This window comes from Cryptomeria japonica, chromosome 4 (genome assembly GCF_030272615.1).
Source record: "Cryptomeria japonica chromosome 4, Sugi_1.0, whole genome shotgun sequence".
NCBI classification, from domain to species: domain Eukaryota; kingdom Viridiplantae; phylum Streptophyta; class Pinopsida; order Cupressales; family Cupressaceae; genus Cryptomeria; species Cryptomeria japonica.
In genome coordinates this window covers 267,169,033-267,193,329 of record NC_081408.1, presented here as the reverse complement: position 1 = coordinate 267,193,329, position 24,297 = coordinate 267,169,033, and the positions used below count along the sequence as shown (strand labels likewise).

General features: G+C 36.3%; 2 protein-coding genes across 2 annotated transcripts; both read right to left on the bottom strand.

Moving 5' to 3' along the window:
• Positions 1-3,359: 3,359 nt before the first annotated feature.
• On the bottom strand, positions 3,360-4,593 carry LOC131855749 (cysteine-rich and transmembrane domain-containing protein WIH2-like). Its single transcript, XM_057989333.2, has 3 exons — positions 4,348-4,593; positions 3,894-4,035; positions 3,360-3,649 (listed from the first exon to the last, which is right to left on the bottom strand). The coding sequence occupies exons 1-3, from the start codon at positions 4,397-4,399 to the stop codon at positions 3,601-3,603; spliced, it is 243 nt and encodes an 80-aa protein (XP_057845316.1). The 5' UTR covers positions 4,400-4,593; the 3' UTR covers positions 3,360-3,600.
• Positions 4,594-18,961: 14,368 nt separating this feature from the next.
• On the bottom strand, positions 18,962-20,047 carry LOC131054741 (cysteine-rich and transmembrane domain-containing protein WIH2-like). Its single transcript, XM_057989327.2, has 3 exons — positions 19,845-20,047; positions 19,426-19,576; positions 18,962-19,201 (listed from the first exon to the last, which is right to left on the bottom strand). Exons 1-3 carry the CDS (start codon positions 19,894-19,896, stop codon positions 19,153-19,155), a joined length of 252 nt encoding a protein of 83 aa, XP_057845310.2. The 5' UTR covers positions 19,897-20,047; the 3' UTR covers positions 18,962-19,152.
• Between the last annotated feature and the right edge of the window lie 4,250 nt (positions 20,048-24,297).

Sequence of the window (24,297 nt, the reverse complement as noted above, 5' to 3'; positions counted from 1 at the left end):
ACATTAGAAGTTCCTGCCGGTGTATTTGAATACGAACCAGTGTGATTCCTGGGTGCATGTGGGATAATTGTTTTCTCACGAATACAAACCAACGCAGGCAGTTAGATGTCTAACCGATTGGTGCAAACTGACAGTTGAATGGTTGACATGGAAGATGTAGCCAGAGGAAACCGAAATGCAATGTTGGTTAGGTGGATGGATGTTACTGAATGAAAGACTGTTGGACTCCATAACGATTATGCTTAACCGATACGTTGTAATCGATGACTGATATATATGTTGCCAGAGATGTAACCGAGTGCGAGAGAGGTTATTGTGTGATGTATGGTGTGGAGTCCTGTTGGAAGCCTGAGTGTTCCGCATAGGTGATGACTATGATCCGAACATAGATTCTGAGAGCAAATGCCTGTGAAGAGGATCTGCAACTTTATTGTAACCTTCTGTTAACTGTGAATAAAGTGATTTCTCTTTGGTGGTGGGTTTTTTACCCGTAAGGGTTTTCCCACGTATATCTGGTGTTAACTCTCTGTTGTGTTTTCTGTGTGATTAGTTTTTCATTAGTATGTGTATATCTTAATGTTCTGCAAACGAATTTAAAGACATACTTGCTTGATTCCCCTTAGAATTGGTGTTAGGAGAGTGTTTTCCGCACTATGCTTTCCTTACAAATAGTATATTCTTTCCTCTACTCTAAATTGATAACAAATGCTTTTATTAAATACTACAAAAATCTTTTTCTTTCCTCACCTCTAAATTGACAATAAATGCTTTTATTAAATACTACAAAGATAAATATTCATGTGGGAAACTTTTATAAAATGTCTCTTTCCACAAGACATATGAATTGCACGCTAGTATTTTTATAACTAGCAATTGCACCTTGGTGTGCAATAGGTACACCAGATAGGTATGCAAGGTCGATTAGAGAGAAAATTGGTTTGTTTATTGCATAAATTTGTGCAATACACGAGTTCAATGGGAGAGAGAGAGGGGGTAAGGAGATAGCGAGGAAGATAGGGATAGAGATGGAGATGAAGATGGAGATGGAGAATAGGGATGTGGAGAGAAGGGGATAGATAGGAGAGGGGGATTGATAGAGATGACAGAGATAAATATATAGAGAGGGAGATATAAAAAGATAAGATAAAGATAATATGTAAGGGTAGAGAGATCGAGAGATAATAAGATCAAGATAAAGGGAAAGACATGGATTTATATAGAAAATAAGGGACAATTGTAGAGAGATATTTATGGTAGGGAGAGGGAGAGATGTATGGTAAGAATAGATAATAAGGGTCCATCACCAACAGACTCATGTTATGTTTGCAACAGTTAGAGAGGAGAAAGAGGGAGAGATAGAGAGAGATAGAGGGGTAAAGAGCAAGAGAGAAGAGAGAGGGAGTTAGAAGATAGAGATAGAGAGGGAGGATGAGAGGGAGAGATAGAGGGAGAGAGGACAGAGGGATAGATATAAATGGAAGAAATAAATATATATAGAGGGAGAGATCAAAAGATAAAAATAGAGATAGGAAGTGATGTAGAGAGAGGGGTAGAAAAAGGGAGAGATGTAGGGATAGAGAGCGAGATGAAGAGATACTGAGATAGAAATAGAGTGAGATAGAGGGGCAAAGACGTCCATGAAGAGGGATGTATGTAGAGAGGAATACATGTTTAGAGATAGAGGGATATAGATGAAGATCAAGTACAATAGGATAATGGAGATAAATAGAAAGAGGTAGAGAGATATATATAGGGAGATAGAGATATGAGAAAAAAAAGAGAGATATTAAACGGTGTACCAATTGTATAATGTATGCATAATTACACCAAAAAATTTCCTAATTTACCCTCCACACCTCTTCAGCATACCCATTGCATACCAAAGTATAATTTATTTTTCTGTAAAATTATTACTTTTAGATTATATATTTGATTTGATTTTTTTATTATGGCAAGAGAAGTCTATAATGACAACATTATTCCATGTACATAAAAACACTATCACACTTATTTGACGTGCATTTAACTATTTCACATCTAAAGGCATTAGGTGGTGTTAGAATCACATTGCCAGAGTAGCGGGAGAGTGGAATAGTACTGCTAGTGGAAGGTGATTAGACGTGATTAGGTTAAACATAATAAGTAGAAGTGAAAGAGTCATGTGTTGTGTTTAAGAGAACTGTGGAAGGAGCGCTGCGGTATCAACTGCTGGCCACAAAGGATGCTCACGTATTTGTGAATGCCGAGGGGTTTATCCCTAGGAAGTTTCTTAGAGAAGAAGGTGAAAACCTATTGGAGCGTGTATTAACATGGTTGGCAATCGTTGTAGACAAGTCATCCTCAAGCTGTAGACCTTATCATGCATTCGCATATGTTTGTACTTGTGGTTAATGGTATCATTCACATGTTGAATTTGCTGAAAATTGCCCTTCCATGTGCAAGACAGATATAAATCTAATTGCATATTTATATTATTGATCGTCACAATCTTACTCTATGATCTCTGCAAAGACTATCATCAATTCAAGTATCCCTGAAGTTTGTGAATCTTGTTGTGCTGGAACATGAGATGCTAGGCGTCTTTTTTGTCCTGGCTCGAATAGAGTGGAAACCATGGGGGCCTTGTGATCTTGGAGGACCATTCCAATGGATTTTATTGCAAAATCGAACATGTTAGTGCTACGGCACCCGATTCTTACCTATCGAATTCACATGCTTGTCTTCATGAGTCGAAAGTTATAGTGGAAAATATTGCTACTGCTACTTATGAGGGACGCTCCTCATGGCCCTGTGTCCATTATGCCTTAAAATTCATTGATACTGTTACAAATCAATCTTACTATTGGTCCGATCGACAGATCCAATAGCTTTGAAAGTTAAGTGGGCAGTTGATAGCTACAGGCAGAAATTTGCATTGAATGTGTGAAATGATTTGAAAGATGAGTCAACAGTACATATGGGATGACATAGATGACAGTGGTGCATTCAATAAGTGCGATCTAGTGAGAAACATTTGGACAAGTTGAAAAATGAATGGCGATGATTGATGGAATGGTCTTGCAGTACCTTTAAGAGTTTATCAACCGCTGATTTGAAACCGGAGGTGGGAACGCCTTCGGCGTAATAATTTATTAAGTTTCCTTGTATCTTCATATATTATTTTTTTCCTTTATGTAATATTGAGTTCAGGTCTACCATGAACATGAATCTACAGGGTTACTTTAGAATTTAATATGTGAGTAGTGGTTATAGATACCAATCATGGACTCAATATATTTAATCTGACAAAGACAAAATGCATTGTGCAAACCTGCATAGTAGGTATGGCATCAATATCAAAATTTATGACAGAAAGGCAATGTCTTCAATTTAATATTTTTTATTCATTTAAAATATATATTACACATATACTCCGCTAGATAGTCAAAGCCCAACAATCCTCCAACCGAAGCAAATTCAATACAATAAAAAGAATATGGCTACAATATAGACCCCAAGCATAGTTTTACTAAGAATGAATTTTGAGCCAGCTAATGGTAGATCCTAATCCAATCGTCCCCTCTTAGCAGACCCACGAGCCTTGCAAACTTCTGTTCGAGCTCAAAAACAGCATTCTTCCAACACACAACAACAGCACAGGGCAGCGCAACTGCATTAAACCAACAGAGAAAATAATTAGTCACAACTGCAGGAAATATGGGAAAAAAAGTATTTCCCAATCCATTCATTCCTTCAATGATCTATTTCTCACAAGCAAAAAATTGTGAATGTTCAGATGAGAGATGGATTGGAACTACCCAGTTAAGAATGAGATTTAATCCATTCTTGCTTTGAATTAAAATTTACTTATAAAGATGACCACTGAGCACATCAAAAGAAACAAGAAAACTCACCATCCCTTCCAAAAGCCATCTTCTCTGGACTGTGTTTGAGGGGGTCCTCCTTGGGGAGGATAACCCTGCTGAGGATACCCAGCTGGAGGATAGCCCTGCGCTGGTGGAGGATAAGCCTGTGGATACCCAGCTGGAGGATACCCTGTTTACATTTATAACAAAAAAGAATCATAAAGTTAGTAAGATTGAAACAAAATTAGCATCTATAGATTCATAGTTTCTGTATTGGTTGCGAATAATTTGAAATCCTCCATAAAAAATTAAAATTGAATAAATCCTATCGATGATTTCTGACAATGCATTTAGAATAGATAAGATTTGTTTCTAAATTTCCAACCCTGTTTCTCAATCAAAACAATCTTATCATAAAATGGAATGTTTCAAAATAGACCCCAAATGACAATGGAAAAGATTGAATAAAAAAAAAACGCTAAAACATGAGAATGAAGAATACCTTGTGCAGGAGGAGCTCCAACAGGGGCTTGTTGCTGATTGTAATAACTCATTCTCTGTAAATTAAGGAAAAAAGAAACAGGAAACAAAGCCTGCAAATAGTAATAAGCGTTTTCAGTGATGAAATGAAATGAATGATTGCTATGGAAATGCTACCCAGCGTTCCTCGTTATATAAGGATGTTTTGGGAGAAGCAGGGGAACTTTCCAAGTAAAATGCAGCTTACAGGTCGGCGTGGGGTAAGACGGAGAAATCTAAAATATCCACCGGTTAACGCGTTTTTTACATTGCTTTCGTTTAGTTCATTCCCAAACATCCTCTGTTTTCCATTCTCGGATGTTGCCTTTAATCTTTTTTAAAAAAATTGACGTCGGCGCCGCGTCTTTAATCTTGCTTCTTTATTAAGTTTTCTCTCTTTAGAGGACACGTGACATTGCACAGGTGTTTATTTATGATAATTTGTTAAGTTTCTTTTAAAAGACACGGGAAAAGCGTGGACTTAGGCACAACACACAAAACATTGACGTTAAGGTGACCGGATCCATGTGGGGCCTGCTCAACCTAACCTTTTTCTTAATTCAAAACTGTAACATTCCATTATTGCAATTCACATTATTTTTAGACGATTAGATTTAGTAGACGTCATTAATATTCTGTCTTTCATTTTCCAGTTTCATGATAGTTAACATTCTCCATTCTCATTTTGTAACAATTTCCTCTATACGAAAAATTCCACTGCGAGATATATTTGGAATTTTACAATTTCAAACAGATCGACCACCCAGTTGGTTTATTTTAATTTTTTTATGGCCCATCCCGAGAGACTGGAATGAGTGTAGTAGGTCTTTATAATAAGAAACCTAGTAGTTGACACGAGTGGGTTGTGAATTGGTAAGTACTAGAAACTAGAAATGTTAAAATTTTTAAATTTTATTTCTTTATATTATGTAATAAATTTTATTACTAATATTCATTACTTATGTTTAATTTTTTTTTATGATTATAAATATATATTTAATAGCATTTTATTTATATTTGATTTTTTTAATGATTATTATTTATATATAGTAATATATACTAGTATATCTATATTTAAAGAATATAAGTAAATTATGTCGAGAGATATCGTATAATAGAAGGGAATCTGATGATTGCAACAATATTAGTAGTATACAAGAGTTTCAAAAAAATGGATAATAATAGAGTTGCTTAAGTATGTACCAACATTATCTAAGACGACGACATGAACCTGAATCGTCAAATAGTCACAATGCCAAGCCCACTCCTCCACTAACCTCTCAACACTACTTGATTTTATTGATTGTTCTCTTTTAAATATTATGTCACTCTTCCACTATCATTTGATTTTATTGATTGTTCCCTTTTAAATATTATGTCACTCTTCCACTATCAGTTGAATGTAACAGTTTCATATAGTTGGAGACAAGTGGCGAGGGTTCTATTTTATTTGGAGTAATAAAATAACACCACCACAAAAACCAAAAGATGACATATTTCATGCATTTACTTGTCATTTGCATGTCAAATTGTTCAAAATTGATTTTTTGTTTATGGACATTTTGATGTCATTGTCGATGCCTCTCGGCATAATAATATTAAAATATTATTTATATTAGTAAAATATATATTTAATCAATAATGTTATTATATTTAATTATTTATTTTAACAAATAAATTTTTTGTTTATTATAATTTATTTTTTAAAAAGGTTAAGGTTTATAGGAGGATTGATATTAAAATTAAATAAATTAAATGTCAGCTTATTTTAAAATTCAATGAGATAATTATTTTATGAGATATTGAAGGTTTAGGAGTCAATTCTACAAATCTCTTAAAATATGAAAACTAGTAGACTCATGAGATGAATCTACTCATCGATATTATTTTAATTGTTTAAAAAAAAATAGAATGCAAATCAACATAAACTTGCACTAATTAAGTTCATAATGACTAATGGGAGGGCGTTGTCAAGATTTCAATAGGATTTAAATTTTAAAATTGGAAGGTTCAAAATTACAATCATGAATGACCTAGGTCAAGTTTACACTAGTAGATATTATCCAAGATAAGGTAATGCCATGAGATGAATTCACACAAGAATTTGTCACTTGTAGGCTGTCTATTGCGCAAAGAACAATATAGTCAAAGTGCATCAAAAAATAATGAAAAAAGGTAATGGATAAATCATTAAATTTTTATTTCACTTTGTTACAGTGCATGTGAACTTCTATAATGCTATATATCAAATTAAACAAAATATCAAAAAAAGAATTATTTAAATATTTTTAAATACTACTAAAAGAATTTGTGTTCACCATTATATACTCCTTTCAATAATAACTCCACCAAAATAAGCAAAATTGAAAAAGCATGTAATGAATAACATCTATCAAATGTTAAGCTCTCGTCTACTCTCGCGCAATGGAGATTTTGAACTAGCGGCAGTCTCCCGCCTGCTCCCATGCACGCTTCCCTAGTCGCTCCCCTGCGACTGTTGATCTCCCGGCCAACATGGATGGAGCTGGACACTCCCCTGTTGCTATTGATATCCCAACCGACACTGCTGGAGCGATTGCTGGTGGTCCCTCCTAGGCGTCGGTGGTCGTTGGGGGCCCCCGCCCAGACTCTGCTCGAATTCCTGACAGGGTCCCCCCTTCATCTTCACGCAGAGGGGATGGAAGAGGGTTTATCCCTGTCTCATGCACCATATCTGTTAATGTGAATAAGGAGCTGAACAAGAAATAAAGAATAATGTGAGTTTTCACGGAGCACGGTGCTATTTACAGATTCAAGGGTATATGGCCTAGCCTCCCGGAGTTGTATAAATGGATTTCCCAACACTGGAATCCCCTCATTTCTGGTACAGTTCACATTTACCCTATGGCTAAAGGTTTCTTTGTTTCTAAATTTAAGAATGATGAAGATAGAAGAAAAATCCTATGTGAAAGCTTTTTTCTATGAGAAAGATAATATGCCACTCTTGGCAAAACCTTGCCACTTTGATTTTAACCCCCTTTCAGAGAAGTTCAACAAAATCATGGTCTAGGTCAGGTTTCCTAACCTTCCTCTCCACTTGTGGGTTGATTCTCTCTGAGGAGATCAGTGATGCCATTGGGAGCTTCATTATGGTGGATAATGACTTCTATGGGTTTTATCATACTACTTTTGCTCGTATTCTGGTTGAGCTAGATGTTTCTATGGGACTGCTAGCTGAAATCGCCATTAATTCCTCTTGTGGCAGCTATGTCCAAACTTTGGATTACAAAGGTATTCTTAAAGTGTCGTAGATGCTTCAAAATCGGCCATGCAGCTGGGAATTATGGGCTTGAGAAGAAAAATTTGGTGGCCTCATGGTGGTTAAGGGCCTCACACCGACATTATACGGTTAGGAAATCGTTGGACTCTTCTAAAGAGTCATTGGCTGTTGGGGTTTCTACATTTGTTGGCTCGGTTTCTTTAAAGATAATGAATGATTCTTTAGCTGCCACTAAGAATGTTTCTGAGATTAATGATGTTGTGATATAGGATGTTGTTGTCCCCTCTACTGAAAATGGATTGATGTCTCTTACCCCGCTGGCTGCTTCATCATGTGTTGACACAACTTTTGCCCCATCTGCTGGTTGCAGTCCTGTGTTCGTGATGGTTGCTGCTCCATCTTCTGACCCTCTTTCTTCCAATATGGTAATATCGATGTTGGGCCCTTCGAACTAGTCAACTACGGCTGCTAAAGTTGAAGAAGGGTGGATTACTATTAAGGGGAGGCATCCAAAGATGTTCAATCCTTCTTTTGATATGAATCTTCGTTCCCACAAGGCCAATTGTAAATCTTGAGGGCCCTTTTTGTTGGTTGTTTGGGCTGGCTTTCCTAGCCTTGTCTTTGGTGGAGTTGTCTGCTGTCATTTGAGATAGTCTTTGCTCTTTTGGTTGTGGCTCTCTCCGTGTTGTGTTTTTTTTGTTGATTCTTTGATGTAAAGGGTTTCAGGGGCCCTTCAAAACATGTTTTCCCCTACTAAAAAACATCTATCGTTTATGTTTAAAATAAATATAGGAAATTTATTTCTAGCATAGAAAAATTAAAATAAGAGATGCATTTGGTACTACCCTTGAGATAAGTAAAAAAATATCATATGGGTTTTTTATCATTCTCAATTGCAAGTGAAAAGTTATTCTTTGTGATATTTCTCCACCAAGTTCTTTTACAAGCTAGTTAATAACATTTTCAAGATAAATTTGATTTGAAACATACTCTATCCATATTTTGCACTTGTAATGTTCAAGTGCACCACAAATATATACATGCATGTATGATGCTTAATTGTATTACAAATATATTCATAGTTTAATCTATCTAAAAATAATAATTTTTAACAAAATATTACATTTTGCATAGGTTGCTAGAGATTTTTAAGAGTTTGTCTTTATGTAGAATAATTTAAAAATCTATATAGATGTATCAAATAAAATATATACAAAAAGGAAGAAAATAAAGAACTGTACATTGTAAAACTTAATTAATACTTATTTTATAGCATACTTATTTTTAAAATATCTATCTAAGATACCACAACATATAACATTATCAAAGAACCTATCTAAAAATAATAATTTTTAACAAAATATTACATTTTGCATAGGTTGCTAGAGATTTTTAAGAGTTTGTCTTTATGTAAAATAATTTAAAAATCTATATAGATGTATCAAATAAAATATATACAAAAAGGAAGAAAATAAAGAACTATATATTGTAAAACTTAATTAATACTTATTTTATAGCACACTTATTTTTAAAATATCTATCTAAGATACCACAACATATAACATTATCAAGAACCTATTCAACTCCTATCAAAAATCAAGTAAAAGTGACACCTATAACTATACACTGCCTAGAAATAGTAATGTCATGTGCAAAAAGATACAATGTAGGACACAATAGAATAATTAATCCTAAAGACACATTAGTAAAAAACCTCACAATAATTAATCCTAAAGACACATTAGTAAAAAACATCAGATGAGAGGTTATTATAAAAAAATAAAAAATTCATATCCAATTTCACCCACAAGTGGTACTAATGATAATAATTGTGAGAGTTGAGAAATACAACACCACAAGAGCCCAAATAATCTTCTGCAAGCTGAATAAACCTGTTACAAGGAGAAGCAAGGAAGCAACAGAGAAAAACATAAAACACAAGAAAGTGCTCAAGAATATGAGAGCTTTGTATTCACAAAAATGTGTAATAGAATTATGATACAAAAGAAAGAATTCAACTTCTAATAGGTCAAAAAACCCTAAAAGGGAAAACCCTAGGCTTGCACATAATAATTAATAAAAGAATTAATTATTATGCACCTAATGTTAGCTTAAGTGTAAAAGAGATAAAGGGGGACTTAATTAAATTAAACAAATGTCGTTTAATTAATCAAGTAAAGACCCGATTACTCTAACACCCCCCCTTAAGCTAGACTTAGGGAGAAGCTAAAACCTAGAACAACTACTGAAAGCAGGAAAGATGGGTCCTGATAACAAGGCCTGATTAGGTGCCCAAATACAAGGAAATCTCTATGAAATGGAGAAAAAGGAGAAAACCCAGTGGGAAAAAACTCCTCTCCAAAAAGAGATAAAAGAACATGTTGAAAGAAATATGAAGGAAGGAAGGCCTCATAAAGACCCCTCAAGGACAACTTCTTTCACCCCAAGCATAGAGCGCAACTGAAGATAGTGCGACAATGCAAAAGGTTTCGTGAAGATGTCTGCAACCTGCTCGGCAGTGGGAATGTACTACAAAATGAGAGAACCATCCTGAATCAACTTGCAGATGAAATGCATGTGAAGCTCAATGTGCTTCGTCCGCTAATACTCCACCGGGTTGCGAGAAATGTTAATAGCACTCTGATTGTCACACCAAAGAATAGTGGGACTATTAGGAGGAAAACCAAACTCAGTCATCAACTGTCGAAGCCATAAGATCTCATGCCTTGCGAGCACAACAACTCGGTACTCAGCCTCTGTAGATGATAATGCACGAGCAATCTGCTTCTTGCAAGACCATGTGCTAGGACCAGAGCCAAGACAAAAAACAAAACCAGAAGTAGACTTCCAATCATTGACACCACCAGCCCAATCTGAGTCAGTGTAGCCAACAATGTGAGGTTCCCTTGATGTGTAGTGAATTCCATGAGAAATAGAGCCCCGAATGTACCGCAAAATATGTTTGGCAGCTTGCCAATGACTCTCATGAGGATCATAGGAGAATCGAGAGACAAGGCCAACCGCAAAGGAAAGGTCAGGACGAGTGTGTGTCAGGTACAACAAACTGCCAACCAACTGCCTGTAAAGTGTAGAATCTACTGAAGGAGTGGGGAAAGTAGTAATCAAAACAACCCCTGACTAAAAAGGAGTGGGGGCATGCTTGCAACCAAGCATACCAAAGCACTGAAGCACGTCAAGAGCATACTTCTGCTGGTAAATGTAGATCCCATCAGAAGACTAAATCACCTGAAGACCAAGAAAATAGTGCAGAAGACCGAGATCTGTAATCTCAAAATGGTCCATCAAAGCTCGTTGAACATGCTGAATCATAGAGGATGAGCTACCTGTGATGAGGAGATCATCAACATATAGCCCAAGAATCAGGATCTCACCCTCAAGATGTTGAATGTACACTGTGTGATTGGAATGACAACGTGTGAAACCAGTGGAGAGTAAGAAAGAGTCCATCTTCTCATACCAAGCCTGAGGGGCCTGTTTGAGACCATACAATGAACACCGAAGTCTACAAACCAAAGAAATGTCCTACACAAATCCCTAAGACTGCTCCATATAGATTTCCTCCTAGAGGTCTCCATGCAAGAAGGCACTCTTCACATCCATTTGAAAAACAGGCCATCCCCTAGAAGCTGCAAGGGATATTACAAAGCGAATAGAGTTCATCTTGGTGATAGGGGCAAATGTCTTGGAGTAATCAATACCCTCAACCTGCGAGAAACCCTTTGCAATAAGACGTGCTTTGTACTTATCAATCGAAACATCAGCAACATACTTGGTGTGATACAACCATCGACACCGAACCATCTTTCTACCCTTAAGAAGAGGACAAAGATCCCAAGTATGATTCCTCATCAAAGAAGAATACTCCTCCACCATAGCACAATCCACTCAGGGTGTTCTGTTGCCTCTGAAAAATTCTAAGGATCATTTGAAATGACACAACTCAAAAGACTAGAACCCACAGTATGAGAATGAGTGTGACGAGTATCTGAAGGATCACCGGCCATAGATCCTGTCGCCTCAACAGTAAAGTGAGCCCACTTGGGCATCTGAGGTGGAGCAGGTGGAGGTGGGGATGGTGGATCATTAGCAACATCATCAAGTTCATCCTCGAAATAATCCTGAAGAGATGCAATGGGAGGAGTAGGTAGAGGGGTAGACACTGGAGACAGGGTATCCACTGTGGGAAGGTGCTCATCAAACTAAACATCCCGTCGAAATAGGACCTCTCTGGAATCAGGATCAAACAACATGTACGCCTTAACATCCTCACAGTAGCCAACAAAAATGAGGGGTCGGCTCTTCTACTCCATTGCTCTCCTCTAAGCATCAGGAATAAATTCCCATCCCTCACTACCAAATACTTGGAAAAAAGAAACATCAGGCTTGTCATGAGACCAAGCCTCCTCAGGAGTCATATGTCGAATCGCCTTGTGAGACATCTGATTCTAAATGTAGTTGGCACAATTGACTGCCTCAGCCCAAAAAGACGAATCCATGGACCTGGACTGAATCATACAATTTGCCATCTCTCGTAAAGTCTTGTTCCTTCTCTTAGCAACACCATTCTGTCAAGGGGTGTAGGGAACAATAAAATGATGTTGTAAACCATTCTTAGTGCAAAAATCTCTAAAAGCTTGATTCACATACTCCCCCCCATTATCTATACGTATCCATCGAATAGAACAACCAGACTGCTTCTCTACAAATGTCTTGAAGATTCGAAATGAATCAAAGACATCAGACTTGTACTTAAGAAAGTACACCCATGTGCGTCTGGAGAAGTCATCAATAAATGTGAGTACATACTTGGGCCCAGAAAAAGAAGGAGTAGGGAATGACATGAGGTCACTGTGAATCAACTCCAAAGGTGCCAAAGCATGAGGGGCTCTTCCCTTCGAAAAGGGATCCCTGTGATGCTTGCCAAGCACACAACCATGACAAACACCATAAGTGCAGGAAATATGTGGGAGCCCAAGAACAAGTGCCCGTGTACTCATCTATTGAAGATATCTGTAATTGACATGGCCCAAGCGCTCATGCCAAAGCTTACTCACTGAATCTGCATGTGCTATAAGAGATGAACCTGAACCCGTAGAGGGCTCAAATCCATCAAATTTGTAAAGACAAGATGCAGTATCAATACTCTTAGTAGCCACAACCAAATCAGAGTCATGAAGGTCCCAAATAACTACATCATGCGGTGAGAACTCAACTGTCTTACCAAAGCTAGAATGGAAAATCTGATAAATGGATAGGAGGTTCGTCGAGATGTCAGGAACAACCAGAACATCCTGCAGAGTACCCCCATCCAAAGAGACAAAACCTGAACCCAAGACTAAAAACTGAACAAAGTCACCCACTGCAATCTGTGAAGTACCACAAGAGGCAAGAGAAGTAACCAACTACTGAGTGTGATTCATATAGTGAGAAGCACCAGAATCTAAAATCCAAGTGGACCCATATGTCCAAGCTCGAGTAGTGAGAGCATGACCTTTCCCTGTGGAAGGAGAAGACGCCTGAGGTGAGGAGATGTGATGTTGCTGCATTGCTTCCTCTAAAGCCTCTAATCGTTTCCAACACTTGGAAACTAGATGTCCTTCCTTGCCACAAAAATTGTAAGTATCTCCTGATTTCTTCTTAGTCTTGGAGGAAGACTCACCAGATTGCGAATATTTCCCTTGTTTCGGAGGAAATGGTGGTTTAGAATCAGACTTAGGAGGTGGCTTGGAAGAATGCTCTCTGCTTGTAGAATTCTTCTTTGGCTTCGGTTTCTTATTTTGCTTCTCCTTAGAGGATTGAGCAACCAATGCTTTGTTCTTGGACCCTGAGAGCATGTCCAATTGAGAAAGGTGTGACTGCTCACGAGAAAAACTCTCACAAAACACATCAAAGGTAGGCATGGTAAAATGAGCACCCAAGCCATCCATGGTGGAGTAGAAAGCAAAGGCAAAAAACTGAAAAGGACCCCAAAGCTTCGAAAGGATCAAGTGAATGCACTCTGGGTTTGTCTTGATCTTTCCACACCCCTAGAGAACAGATCTGGTAGTCTTGAATTTGTTCAAAAAATCCTCAATGGTGGGAAAGGAATCAGGTGACAAGGAAACCAACTTTGCCTCAATCTGTAATGCCTGGATCTCATTAACTCTCCCGAAGAGAGTCTCAAACTTCAACCACATAGCTCGAGGAGTGAGAAAAGCATCAAGGTGAAACGAAAGACTATCGGAAACATGTAATGAAAGAAAACCCATGGCCTCATCCATCTTGTTTTTGTGCTGAAGAATCTCAAAAGGATGCTGCAACATATGCTGAACCTCATCCAAACAAGACCACAACCCTCGTGCCCTGAGAAGCCTCGTGATGCGAGGCTTCCAGGTGTGATAGTTGTGTGATGTCAACAACTCAACTGAAGAATCTACCATGAAACTCTGCACCTGTACCTACTTGTGTTTTTTATTATTATGTGATCTTTCAAAATAGACAGAAGATGCAGAAGGGTTTGTTTGTTTTGGGAGTTTTAGTGTTTTAGATTTCTGATATAAATGACAGAAAGAGAGAAAAAAACACCCCTCCACAAGAGATAAACCCAAACCCTAGTACATATTGGTGTTAATGAAGCAGTGCATAAGCAAAAACACTTCAAACTGAAATCTCATGTACCTAATGAAATATCTGAGAAACAAGATCACATATTTGAATATAGCATGCTAATAGCTTTCCAACGCCTATTCATTTTTGAAAAACGAAGTTTGTTTGCACATCCTACAGCCCCAGAAGTACAGAAAAGTGACCCCACTTTGACTGAAAAAAAGTACAGTCAAACAGAAAAATTGTAAAAAAATTCCAATACCATGAGGTCAATCTTGGAACCCACTTTCTGACACCTATTTGTTTTTGAAAAAATGACTCTGTATGCTCAAGATATGAAGAAAAAACCAACCCCCCCTACAAAGGCAAGAGGGAGGTTGTCTGGTGGCAGGGTCGGGCGAAGGTGGCTCGGGGGCGGCGCTCTAGTGGCGAAGTGGTGGAGCAAGGGCGACGGCAGGGCCCACTCTGTCAAGGCCAGTAGGGAAGTGGTCGGCGGGTAGGGACCGGTGACGGCGCAGGTACGGGCCTGCTGCAGGGCAGGGGGCCCATGGTACCCTGCATACCTTGGGTTAACCCAAAAATTTTGATTTTAAAAAAAAAATTTGCCAAATTTTGGCTTGCATGCCGTAAAAAGGCAAAAAATTGATTTTTTAAAAAAATTTCTCGAACTGCATGCCAAGGCCATACAACCTGGTACAGAACAAAAAAAATACCCCCAGAGGCTCAGGTGTCGAAAATGATCAAGCTTTATATGACCATAGGGGTTTTGGGGCGTTATGGGCACGATGGTGAGGTCCGTTTAGGCCCAAAGTTCTCAGAGAAAGGCCTATCCCTAGGTGCACAAAAAAAACTTTTGAAACCCTAGATCTGCTTCCAATGCAAAAACAAACTCAAAACAAGAACAGGGAGCTGCAGATTTGAAGCTCTGATACCATGTGAGAGTTGAGAAATACAACACCATAGGAGCCCAAATGATCTTTGCAAGCTAAATAAACCTGTTACAAGGAGAAGCAAGGAAGCAACAGAGAAAAAATAAACACAGGAAAATGCTTAAGAATATGAGAGCTCTGTGTTCACAAAAATGTGTAATAGAATTATGATACAAAAGAAAGAATTCAACCTCTAATAGGTCAAAAAATCCTAAAAGGGAAAACCCTAGGTTTGCACATAATAATTAATAAAAGAATTAATTATTATGCACCTAATGTTAGCTTAAGTGTAAAAGAGATAAAGGGGGACTTAATTAATTAGACAAATGTTGTTTAATTAATCAAGTAAAGACCCAATTACTCTAACAATAATTGATGGGTTGAACTACTTAAATTGAAATTTGAGCACTTCTTTGAGGTCCATCAACTAAAGATGGATGCAAGTGCCAAGATTAAGAAATCTTCAAGCTCCCAAAGACACTCCTAAGGAGTGATTACTAGGAAATTATTAGTGACATGGCTATGTATTATTGAGAAATATAATAAGATTTCTTATTCTTCACAACTAACAAGTTGCACAAGTTCTCCATCACTACGAAAGAAAGGAAACCTTCTTATTCTTAAAAAGTGAATAGTGCATATAGATGTTACTAATTAAAATATAATGTCATGCATATATTAACAAAATAATTGGGCAAATAAAGTCACATAAGGACAATTCAAATTGAATTGTAACCTAGAATGTGAAACAACAATATTATAAAACATTTTTTAAAACTGATTTCAATTTACTTATTTAATGGGTGGTTGACATGTTCTTATAAAACAAATTTTGTTATTGTTTGCAAATATGCAAGAAAAATCTATTTTAATTAAATTGATTCTATGATTCTTAAGAATGTGGATCACCTGTTAGGTTTCCTCTTGATGAATAGAGCTTCACATATTTGATCCTTGCAATGAATAAAGTCTCATAGAGAGTCATGATTCTCTCTAAAGAGAGTAAAACCTATCAAGAATCTTGCAATCAATAAGGTCTCATAGAGAGTCATGATTCTCTCTAAAGAGAGTGAAACCTATCAAGAATCCCATCATGCATCATACACCTAAATACAACATTCTCTTCTGATTCATTTTTTCTTTTTTAAACCAAGTACTATCTTTGATGGGGATAGCTCCCTATATTAGTTATGAAAAGATATTACAATCATGTTTACAATATCTCATAACAAAAACCCTACATACACAAGGCTTATAACATAAGCTATAAAAATCAGACCCTTTGTTGACCATATTATATGAGCCTCAAAATGGTGGCAACCCGAGACCCGATCAAAGCCACCCTCTCAACGTTGCCCTCTGAGAGCCAACTCTCCTCTGACCGCATCATCCGCTTGAAGGGATCCATATCATCATTCTTCACCCCACGTGAAACACCTCCCAGGTGTTCTACATGAATTCCTCCTTTTTGGTTTTGAGGGCCACTGCAGCAACCTGTGCTTCGTCCTCCAAGTCCGAGCATTCAACATCCGATAGATAGACAATAGTGTTAAAAAAGGGTCCCAGAATGCTGACCCATTCTTCTTCTACCTCCATGATTGCGCTTCCTATGGCGTCTGCATCATCATCCCTGACAAAACCGACAATCTTTTCAATGCAAACCTCCTTGGATGGTAAAACATCAACCAGAAGACACATCATAATTTCATAGATCTGCCCATCGCACCAGTGCCTATCATTGTTGAGGGCACCCTCCACTATTCTACATATCGCCTCAAGACCATCTGTGTCGATGTCGAACAATCTGTCGCACTGCACCTCCAACGTCTCCTCTTTGCAGAGGCAACTAAGCCCGAATGGATTCATATGCACTCGGATCTCGAAGTGTCATGATAGTCTCTCGTTGTCACTGCATCCACCATTATCCCGAGAACCAGAGAGATCCATCAACCTAAGATCAAAATTACACCTGCCCTGTCCTCCAACATCGAAGCAAATAAGAGATCTCATCTCTTATCCCAATGGTACCTTCCTGTGGTTGGGATTACCCAATCCCCTTCCTTGGGATTATATCTATGTCCATTTCCAGCAATACACCCAGGTCCTTGATCATCGAATCTGCCACCGAAATGACCTTTGTTTGAGATTCGATTACCCCTTGATTAGCAAGTAAGTCTGCCACACGGTTTCCCTCACGATATATATGTTTTACCTGGTAGTCTTCTAGTTTTTGAAGAAGCTGGTCGATTCTCGGAATCCGTTCATTAAGCCTCCAATTGGTAAAACGTTTTTTGGTTACACCATTTAGTATAATTTGAGAATCCCCTTCGATTACTACTTTTAGATGATTATTTGTTGTGACCCAATTAAGCCCCTCCTCTAATGCAGTGATTTCTGCAACGTTGTTAGAAACAATTCCTGACAGTCCACATATAGCCCCAACAAAACTACCGTCCTCATCTCTGACCACAGCTCCAAAGCCCGACAAACTTGGATTGACACGACTAGCACCATCGAAGTTTAGCTTTTTCCTACCTAGAGGCGGCGAGCACTGATTCATATTTATTGTTCTAAAGACTACAATATATTGATCTCTTAAAATACAATATTCCAACTTTATGCAAAGCTCATTAGAAAATCCCTACAGATATATAAATATTGTAATTCTTTTAACTTTCTATAAATATTAATTTTTTAGTTATATTTAGTTGATTTTAGTACTTGTTTCTTATTTTTATGAATGGTTTTCCTTATAATTGCTTGCTAATTAATTTTGAAAATATAAAAACAAATATAATTTACATAATAATTTTGATTCATTAAATCTAGAGTGTATTTTTATTTAAAATCATATGGTTGATCCTAAGATGAAATATTGCTATTAACTCTAAAAACAGTTTGGAGTTTTCTTCAATATTATAGACAAAATGTTTAATTTTAATATGAGCATTCATTTGTAAATGTGATTTTCACAATCAATCCTATCTATCAAACAATTTTTTTTTTGTTGCCATAATTATCTATTTGAAATTCCCTTATAAATATTAAACCTTACTTTATTTGAAAATCTCTTATAAAATATATATACATATATGTTTATCTACTAGTATACTTATATTTAAAAAATATATGTAAAATATGCCGAGAGATATCTTATAATAGAAGAGAATCATCTATAAAATAAATGTTCTTCTAAAATACTAAACACCAAGAATACAAAAATGGCAAGGGTTCTATTTTATTTGAAGTAATAAAATAACACCTCCACAAAAGTGGAGACATGATATATTTCATGCATTTACCTATCATTTGTATGTCAAATTGTTTCAAACATGGATTTTTGTTTACAGACATTTTGATATCATTGTAGATGCCTCTGGACATAAAAATATTCACTTTTAAATAATATAACCTTTTATAAATTTATCATATTTTATGAATAACATTATTAAATACAATCATGCCCCCATCAAATTTAGCTTCAAGTGCATGCAATACCTTTTAGAAGAAAAACACAGCATTAAAGCTCAGCTTATTAAATTTAGATATACAATTTTTTGAATTTTATTTTCTTTACCTAATATTAAGTTTTTTAAATTTCTTGACCTCATATTGAATTCAGAGCTTCCATCAACATGAATCTGCTGGGTTAATTTTGAATTTAACATACACCAATCATACACTGTGTACATTTAATCTAGCAAGACAAAATGCGTTGTGCAACCCAGGCATAGTAGGTATGGCATCTATACCTAAATTTATAACAGAAAGGGAATGTCTTCAATTTATTTATTTTTTACTAAAAAATATATTACAAGTATACTCCACTAGACAGTCAAAGCCCAGGAATCCTCTAACCGAAGGAAATTCAATACAAAACAATGAATATGCCTAAAAATGGGCCCCAAGCAAAGCTGAACAAAGAATTAATTTTGAGCCAAGTAATCCTACATCCATATTCCATCATCCCATCTAAGCAAATTTCTGTTCCAACTCAAAAGCAGCATTCCTCTAACACACAACAGCAGCAGAGGGCAGCACAACTGCATAAAAATAACAGAGAAAATAATTATGGAACAATAAGGTGTTTCTCAATCCAATCATTCCTTCAATGATCTATTTTTCACAAGCAGTAAATTGTGGATGCTCAGATAAGGAATGGATTGAAACTACCCAGTTAAGAATGAGATTCAATTCATTCTTATTTAGAATTGAAATTAGTTACAAAGATGGTGATTGAGCACAACAAAGAAACCAGAAAACTCACCATCCTTTCCAAAAGCCATCGCCTCTAGATTGTGTTTGAGGTGGAGGTGGGGGTCCTCCCTGGGGAGGGTAACCCCCCTGGGGATACCCAGCTGGAGGATAGCCCTGTGGTGGTGGAGGATAAGCCTGTGGATACCCAACTGGAGGATACCCTGTTTACATTTAAAAAAATAAACACAAAGAATCATACAACTGATAAGATTGGAACAAGATTAACTTAGATTCATATTTGTGTATGAGATTTCATTCTATTAAAAATTAAATTGAATAAATCTTATCACTGAATTTCAACTATGATTGTTTTTCAATCAGTCAAACGAAACACTCTTATTTAATAAATCGAATGATTAAAAAACCCAAATGACAATGGAAAAGATTGAACATAAGAAAGAAATCCTTAAAAATGAGAATGAGGAATACCTTGTGTAGGAGGAGATCCAACAGGGGCCTGTTGCTGATTGTAATAACTCATTCTCTATAAACTAAGGAAAAATGAAACAGGAAAAAAGGCCTGCAAATAGTAATAAACGTCTTCTGTGACGAAATGAAATAAATGATTGCTGTGGGAATGCTACCTAGCGTTCCTTATTATATAAGGGTTTTTCTCTGGAGGAGCAGGGGAAGTATCCAAGTAGAAGACAGCTTTAAAATTACAGTTGTGGCCGGTTGCTTTCGAATTTATAGGTAATTCCGATTCCATAGTTGTTATAGGTCGGCGTAGGTTATGACGGAGAAATCTAAAAATATAAAGTATTTTACGCCTTTTTTTGCATTGGTTTACCTCATTCCCAAACTTGCTATGTTTTCCGCTCTGATTGATCTTTTCCTTTATTAAACGTCGGCAACGCCCGTTAAGTTTCCGTTTTTTAAAAGGAATGTGACATTGTGCACGGGATATTTAAATTGAATGTGGCATTGCGCAGGTAAAATATATATTAATATACTTTAAAAAATATAGTGGAGGGTAAAATATTTCATTACGTAACAAGTACAATATAATTGTTTCATCAACCAAAGTAAAGACAATGATTTAATAGTGTCACAATACAAAGGTCAAGTAAAATAGAAATCAATTAATGTTCAGTGACAAGGATCTATGGGAAAATTGTTGGTAACATACAGGGATAACTTTAACTTAGTAGAATTACAAAAAAAACATTAAAATTTTTAAAAAGAAATTAGAATGTTAGAAAAGTGGGAGTTTAAAAAAACAATATTATTGAGGTGATGGATCTAGACTTACTTCCATTTGCAGGCAAGAATACTTATAAAATTAATCAAATATTATATCTATTTTGACACACGATATATATTAAGTAAAATTAATGGTTGAAACTTTCACTTTCGAAGTGCCTAGATGATAGGAAGTATTTACAATTTTGGCATAGGTAGGAGGATGCTTGTAAAGATTATACAATTTGACTTCACCCCTGCCAAATGCATTTGCTTGAAATTTTGTAAAGCCTTTTCATTGAACCAAACCTCTAACCTTAATTAAATTATGATCATAATTGAACCCCAACCCTTATTCTATTTGAAACCCAAACCTAATCATAATCCTAAATTTTTATCATAGAACTTGAACACTAACCTAATTAAACCCTAGTTGAAATCAAATTGAACCCTAACCCTAACATTAATGGTAACTCTAATCTTAATCATAGTCATAATTAAACCCTAACCCTAATTGAAACTTATCCCTAACCTTACCTCTAACCCTAATTGAACCGTAATTTAATCATAGCCCTATATCAATAGTTAGAATCTTCCTCATAAATCTCTAGGAATTCTTCATTGTAAACTATAATTTTTTTACAATATAATGAAACAATTAACTTATGAAATAGATTATAGTTAATAAATTCAATCTTCATCATTAATATATATATTTTTTTGTTATAATAATTAATGTAAATTTAAACACTACTAACTCTAGTACCCCTAATTGAGCCTTAATAGTAATCCTAAACCTAACCCTAACCTAAGATTTATTGTCAAACTAATATTACTTTGAACCTAAAAAAACTCATTCAATTGATCTAAAAAATCCTATATAAATTAACAAATAGATTGTAAGACCCAAATATATAAACAGGTGTACAACGCATAGTCTTGCATGATTAACTTTGGCAACTCGCAAGGGTGAGCATGGAAAAAGGAAATTGACATTCAATGATAGAGCATTCCCAACAAAAAATAAAGAGATTGCACAATGGAATTAGGAACTTTGTTGGTTTGCAATATAGAGTTCTGGGAATCACTTAGATTTCATTCCTAATAGCAAAAAGGGATGCCAATGAAGAGAAATTAGTGTTTGGAACTGCTAGGGTTGCCCCTTATGCATCACAAGGTATCAGGGGAGGGTCATTTTACAAGGGAAGCCATGGAATCAGAACCAAAATCGGAATTGGGGGAAGAGGCTTGGAAAAGGGAAGGAGATTTAGAGGGTTTTTAATAGTAAAGGAGATCGTATAGAGGAAGGACTTAAGACAATAAAGAGACCGTGTAGCAAGCTTTTTGTGATGTCATCTAATCTCATAACTCCAAATGTAAACCGGCTGAAGGACAAAGCATTGCTGGTAAAGTGGTGTGGAGTGGGAATAAATGAGAAGGAGATAATGGACTCATGGAGGAACTCATACTTATGAAGATAAGTATTTGACCGAGCTCAATAATGATTTTTTTCTATTAGAATGTATAGATTTGAATGTAAAAATTAAAATTTTATATGGGAAACCTATTTTTTTCAAAGGATCCAGTTATTAAAGAATTTATTGGATTCCCAACTTTGATCCTACTAGATATAACTTTAAAAAATCACCAATATGGCTTAGTCTAGTAGGGTTACCCAAAGAATTTTGGAATGGGGAAGCTCTAATTAGAATAGAAGATGCCCTAGGCTCTTTTATGGGTGGGGGGAGGATTTTCTCAATGGAAAAGTGGGGTATGTGGCAAATATATATGTTGAGATGGATTCCGACCTAGGGATTTATAAAGAATTGGAAACTTTATTAGACTACGGAAGATGGTATCAAAAAGTGAAAGTATTGGACGATAGGCATCTTGGTAAATGTCTCTTAAGGGATAAGTTGTAGGCGGGAAGCTCTAGAGTTAATGATAACATAGGGGGGATTGTTAGGAGGAAAGTGTAAACTCTCTGCTCAATACGAAAGAGTCGGGGGGTTTGCAAGAAGGTGGTATTGGGATAACCCAATCGATAGTATAGCTGGTGATAACAGGAGTTCATAAATTCCCTCTTTCAAGATAAGGAAGACAAGGAAGGAAAGCCCCTAGAGGTAGGGTCTCGAAAATATAACTTTAAAGGTCAATCTCAACAAGAATAAAGTTTAAGAATGATATTGAAGGAGAATGTGTGGATTTGGCATAAGAAAATATAAAAATAGTTGAGGCTGGGGATTCTCAAATGGAGGAGTTGTAGAGAAAGGAGTAGAAAGGAGATAATCTCTCAAATGAGATTAGGACGATAAAGAGATAAGAGCTTACTCTTCTTAAGAGCGAAGCTGTTGCTTTTAGTCAGAAAATCAATTGGCAACTATCTCTAATATCCTCAGCGGATAGATAGATGGGCATGGATAATAGAAAGGACTCAAAGAATTAGTTAAATAAGAGAGAAAATTTCCAAAATATTATAAACTCTAGGCCAAGAAAGGCCCCAAAGGTAGTCCCTAGTTCAATAAAGGAGGGAGAGACATTAATTGTGGAAGAGGTGGAACCTATTGAAGGAGAACATAATTTCCTCTTCCATTAGAATTCGAGGCAATATGTGATTTTCTTAGGATCTCCCAACTACAATGTGAGGGGAGTGAGGAAATTATAAAAGAAAACAAACTATTGATTCAATTTTTTTGGAATTAGATGAATCAGAAGATGCAAAAAAGGATTTGTTAGTGGGAGAAGTAAATATTCAAGAATCAGAGGTAGGGTTATTTGCCAGTATTGTCCAGACAAAGATAAACCTAACTGTGGGAAGTGTTGAAGTAAGGGGAGGGGTAGGAAATCATTAGAAAAGAGAAAATTGATGGTTGATAGTGTAGGAGACGAAACTAAGACCACCACTCTACTCAATGCAAGGAAGAGGAAGAGCCTTCCCAAGGAGCCATGAGGCTTCTAATGTGGAATGTTAGGGACCTAAATGCCCCTAATAAATAGTGTTTGGTCAAGTGTGGTATCTCATTGTCAAAGGCATAGACAATTCTTCAAAATCAGACAAAATTAACAAAAGATGAAATTGCAGTTTTTAGAAGAATGTTAGGAAATTGGGAAGTAGAGGTAGTTCATATTGATGGAGCCTCTGGAAGATTAGCGATCCTCTGGAACCTAAGAAGGGTCTCCTTTGAAATTCTATCGGAAAGGAACCATTGACTTGGATGGTTGATTAGAAGTGTTGGTAGCAAATTATGTTTTACGTTGGTCAATGTTTATGGCCCTATTGCTACTAGCAAGAAAAATGAATTGTGGAGTGAGTTAGACATTTTCATGAATCATATACCATTTCGTCACACAATTCTAGGGGGGTATTTCAATGGTATCCATCATATGTTAGAGAAAAGGGTAGGATATAGAAGGAAATGTAGCCTCAGTTTGATTTTAGAGGTTAGATTTTAAAACGAGAATAACGTCCGAGATTTGGCAACAGAGAATAGAATATTCACCTGGAATAATAGGATGTTGGGATTTAGTCATATAAAATTGATAGGTTTCTCTTCAATGGGGACTTATCAACCTTTCCTTTTGAAATGAAGTCCTTTATACTAGCTTATTCAGGGTTGGATCATTTTCCAGTGTAGCTAGTTATAATAAGTGATTAAAAACCTTAAAACTACCCCTTCAAGTTTGAGAAGATGTGGATGAA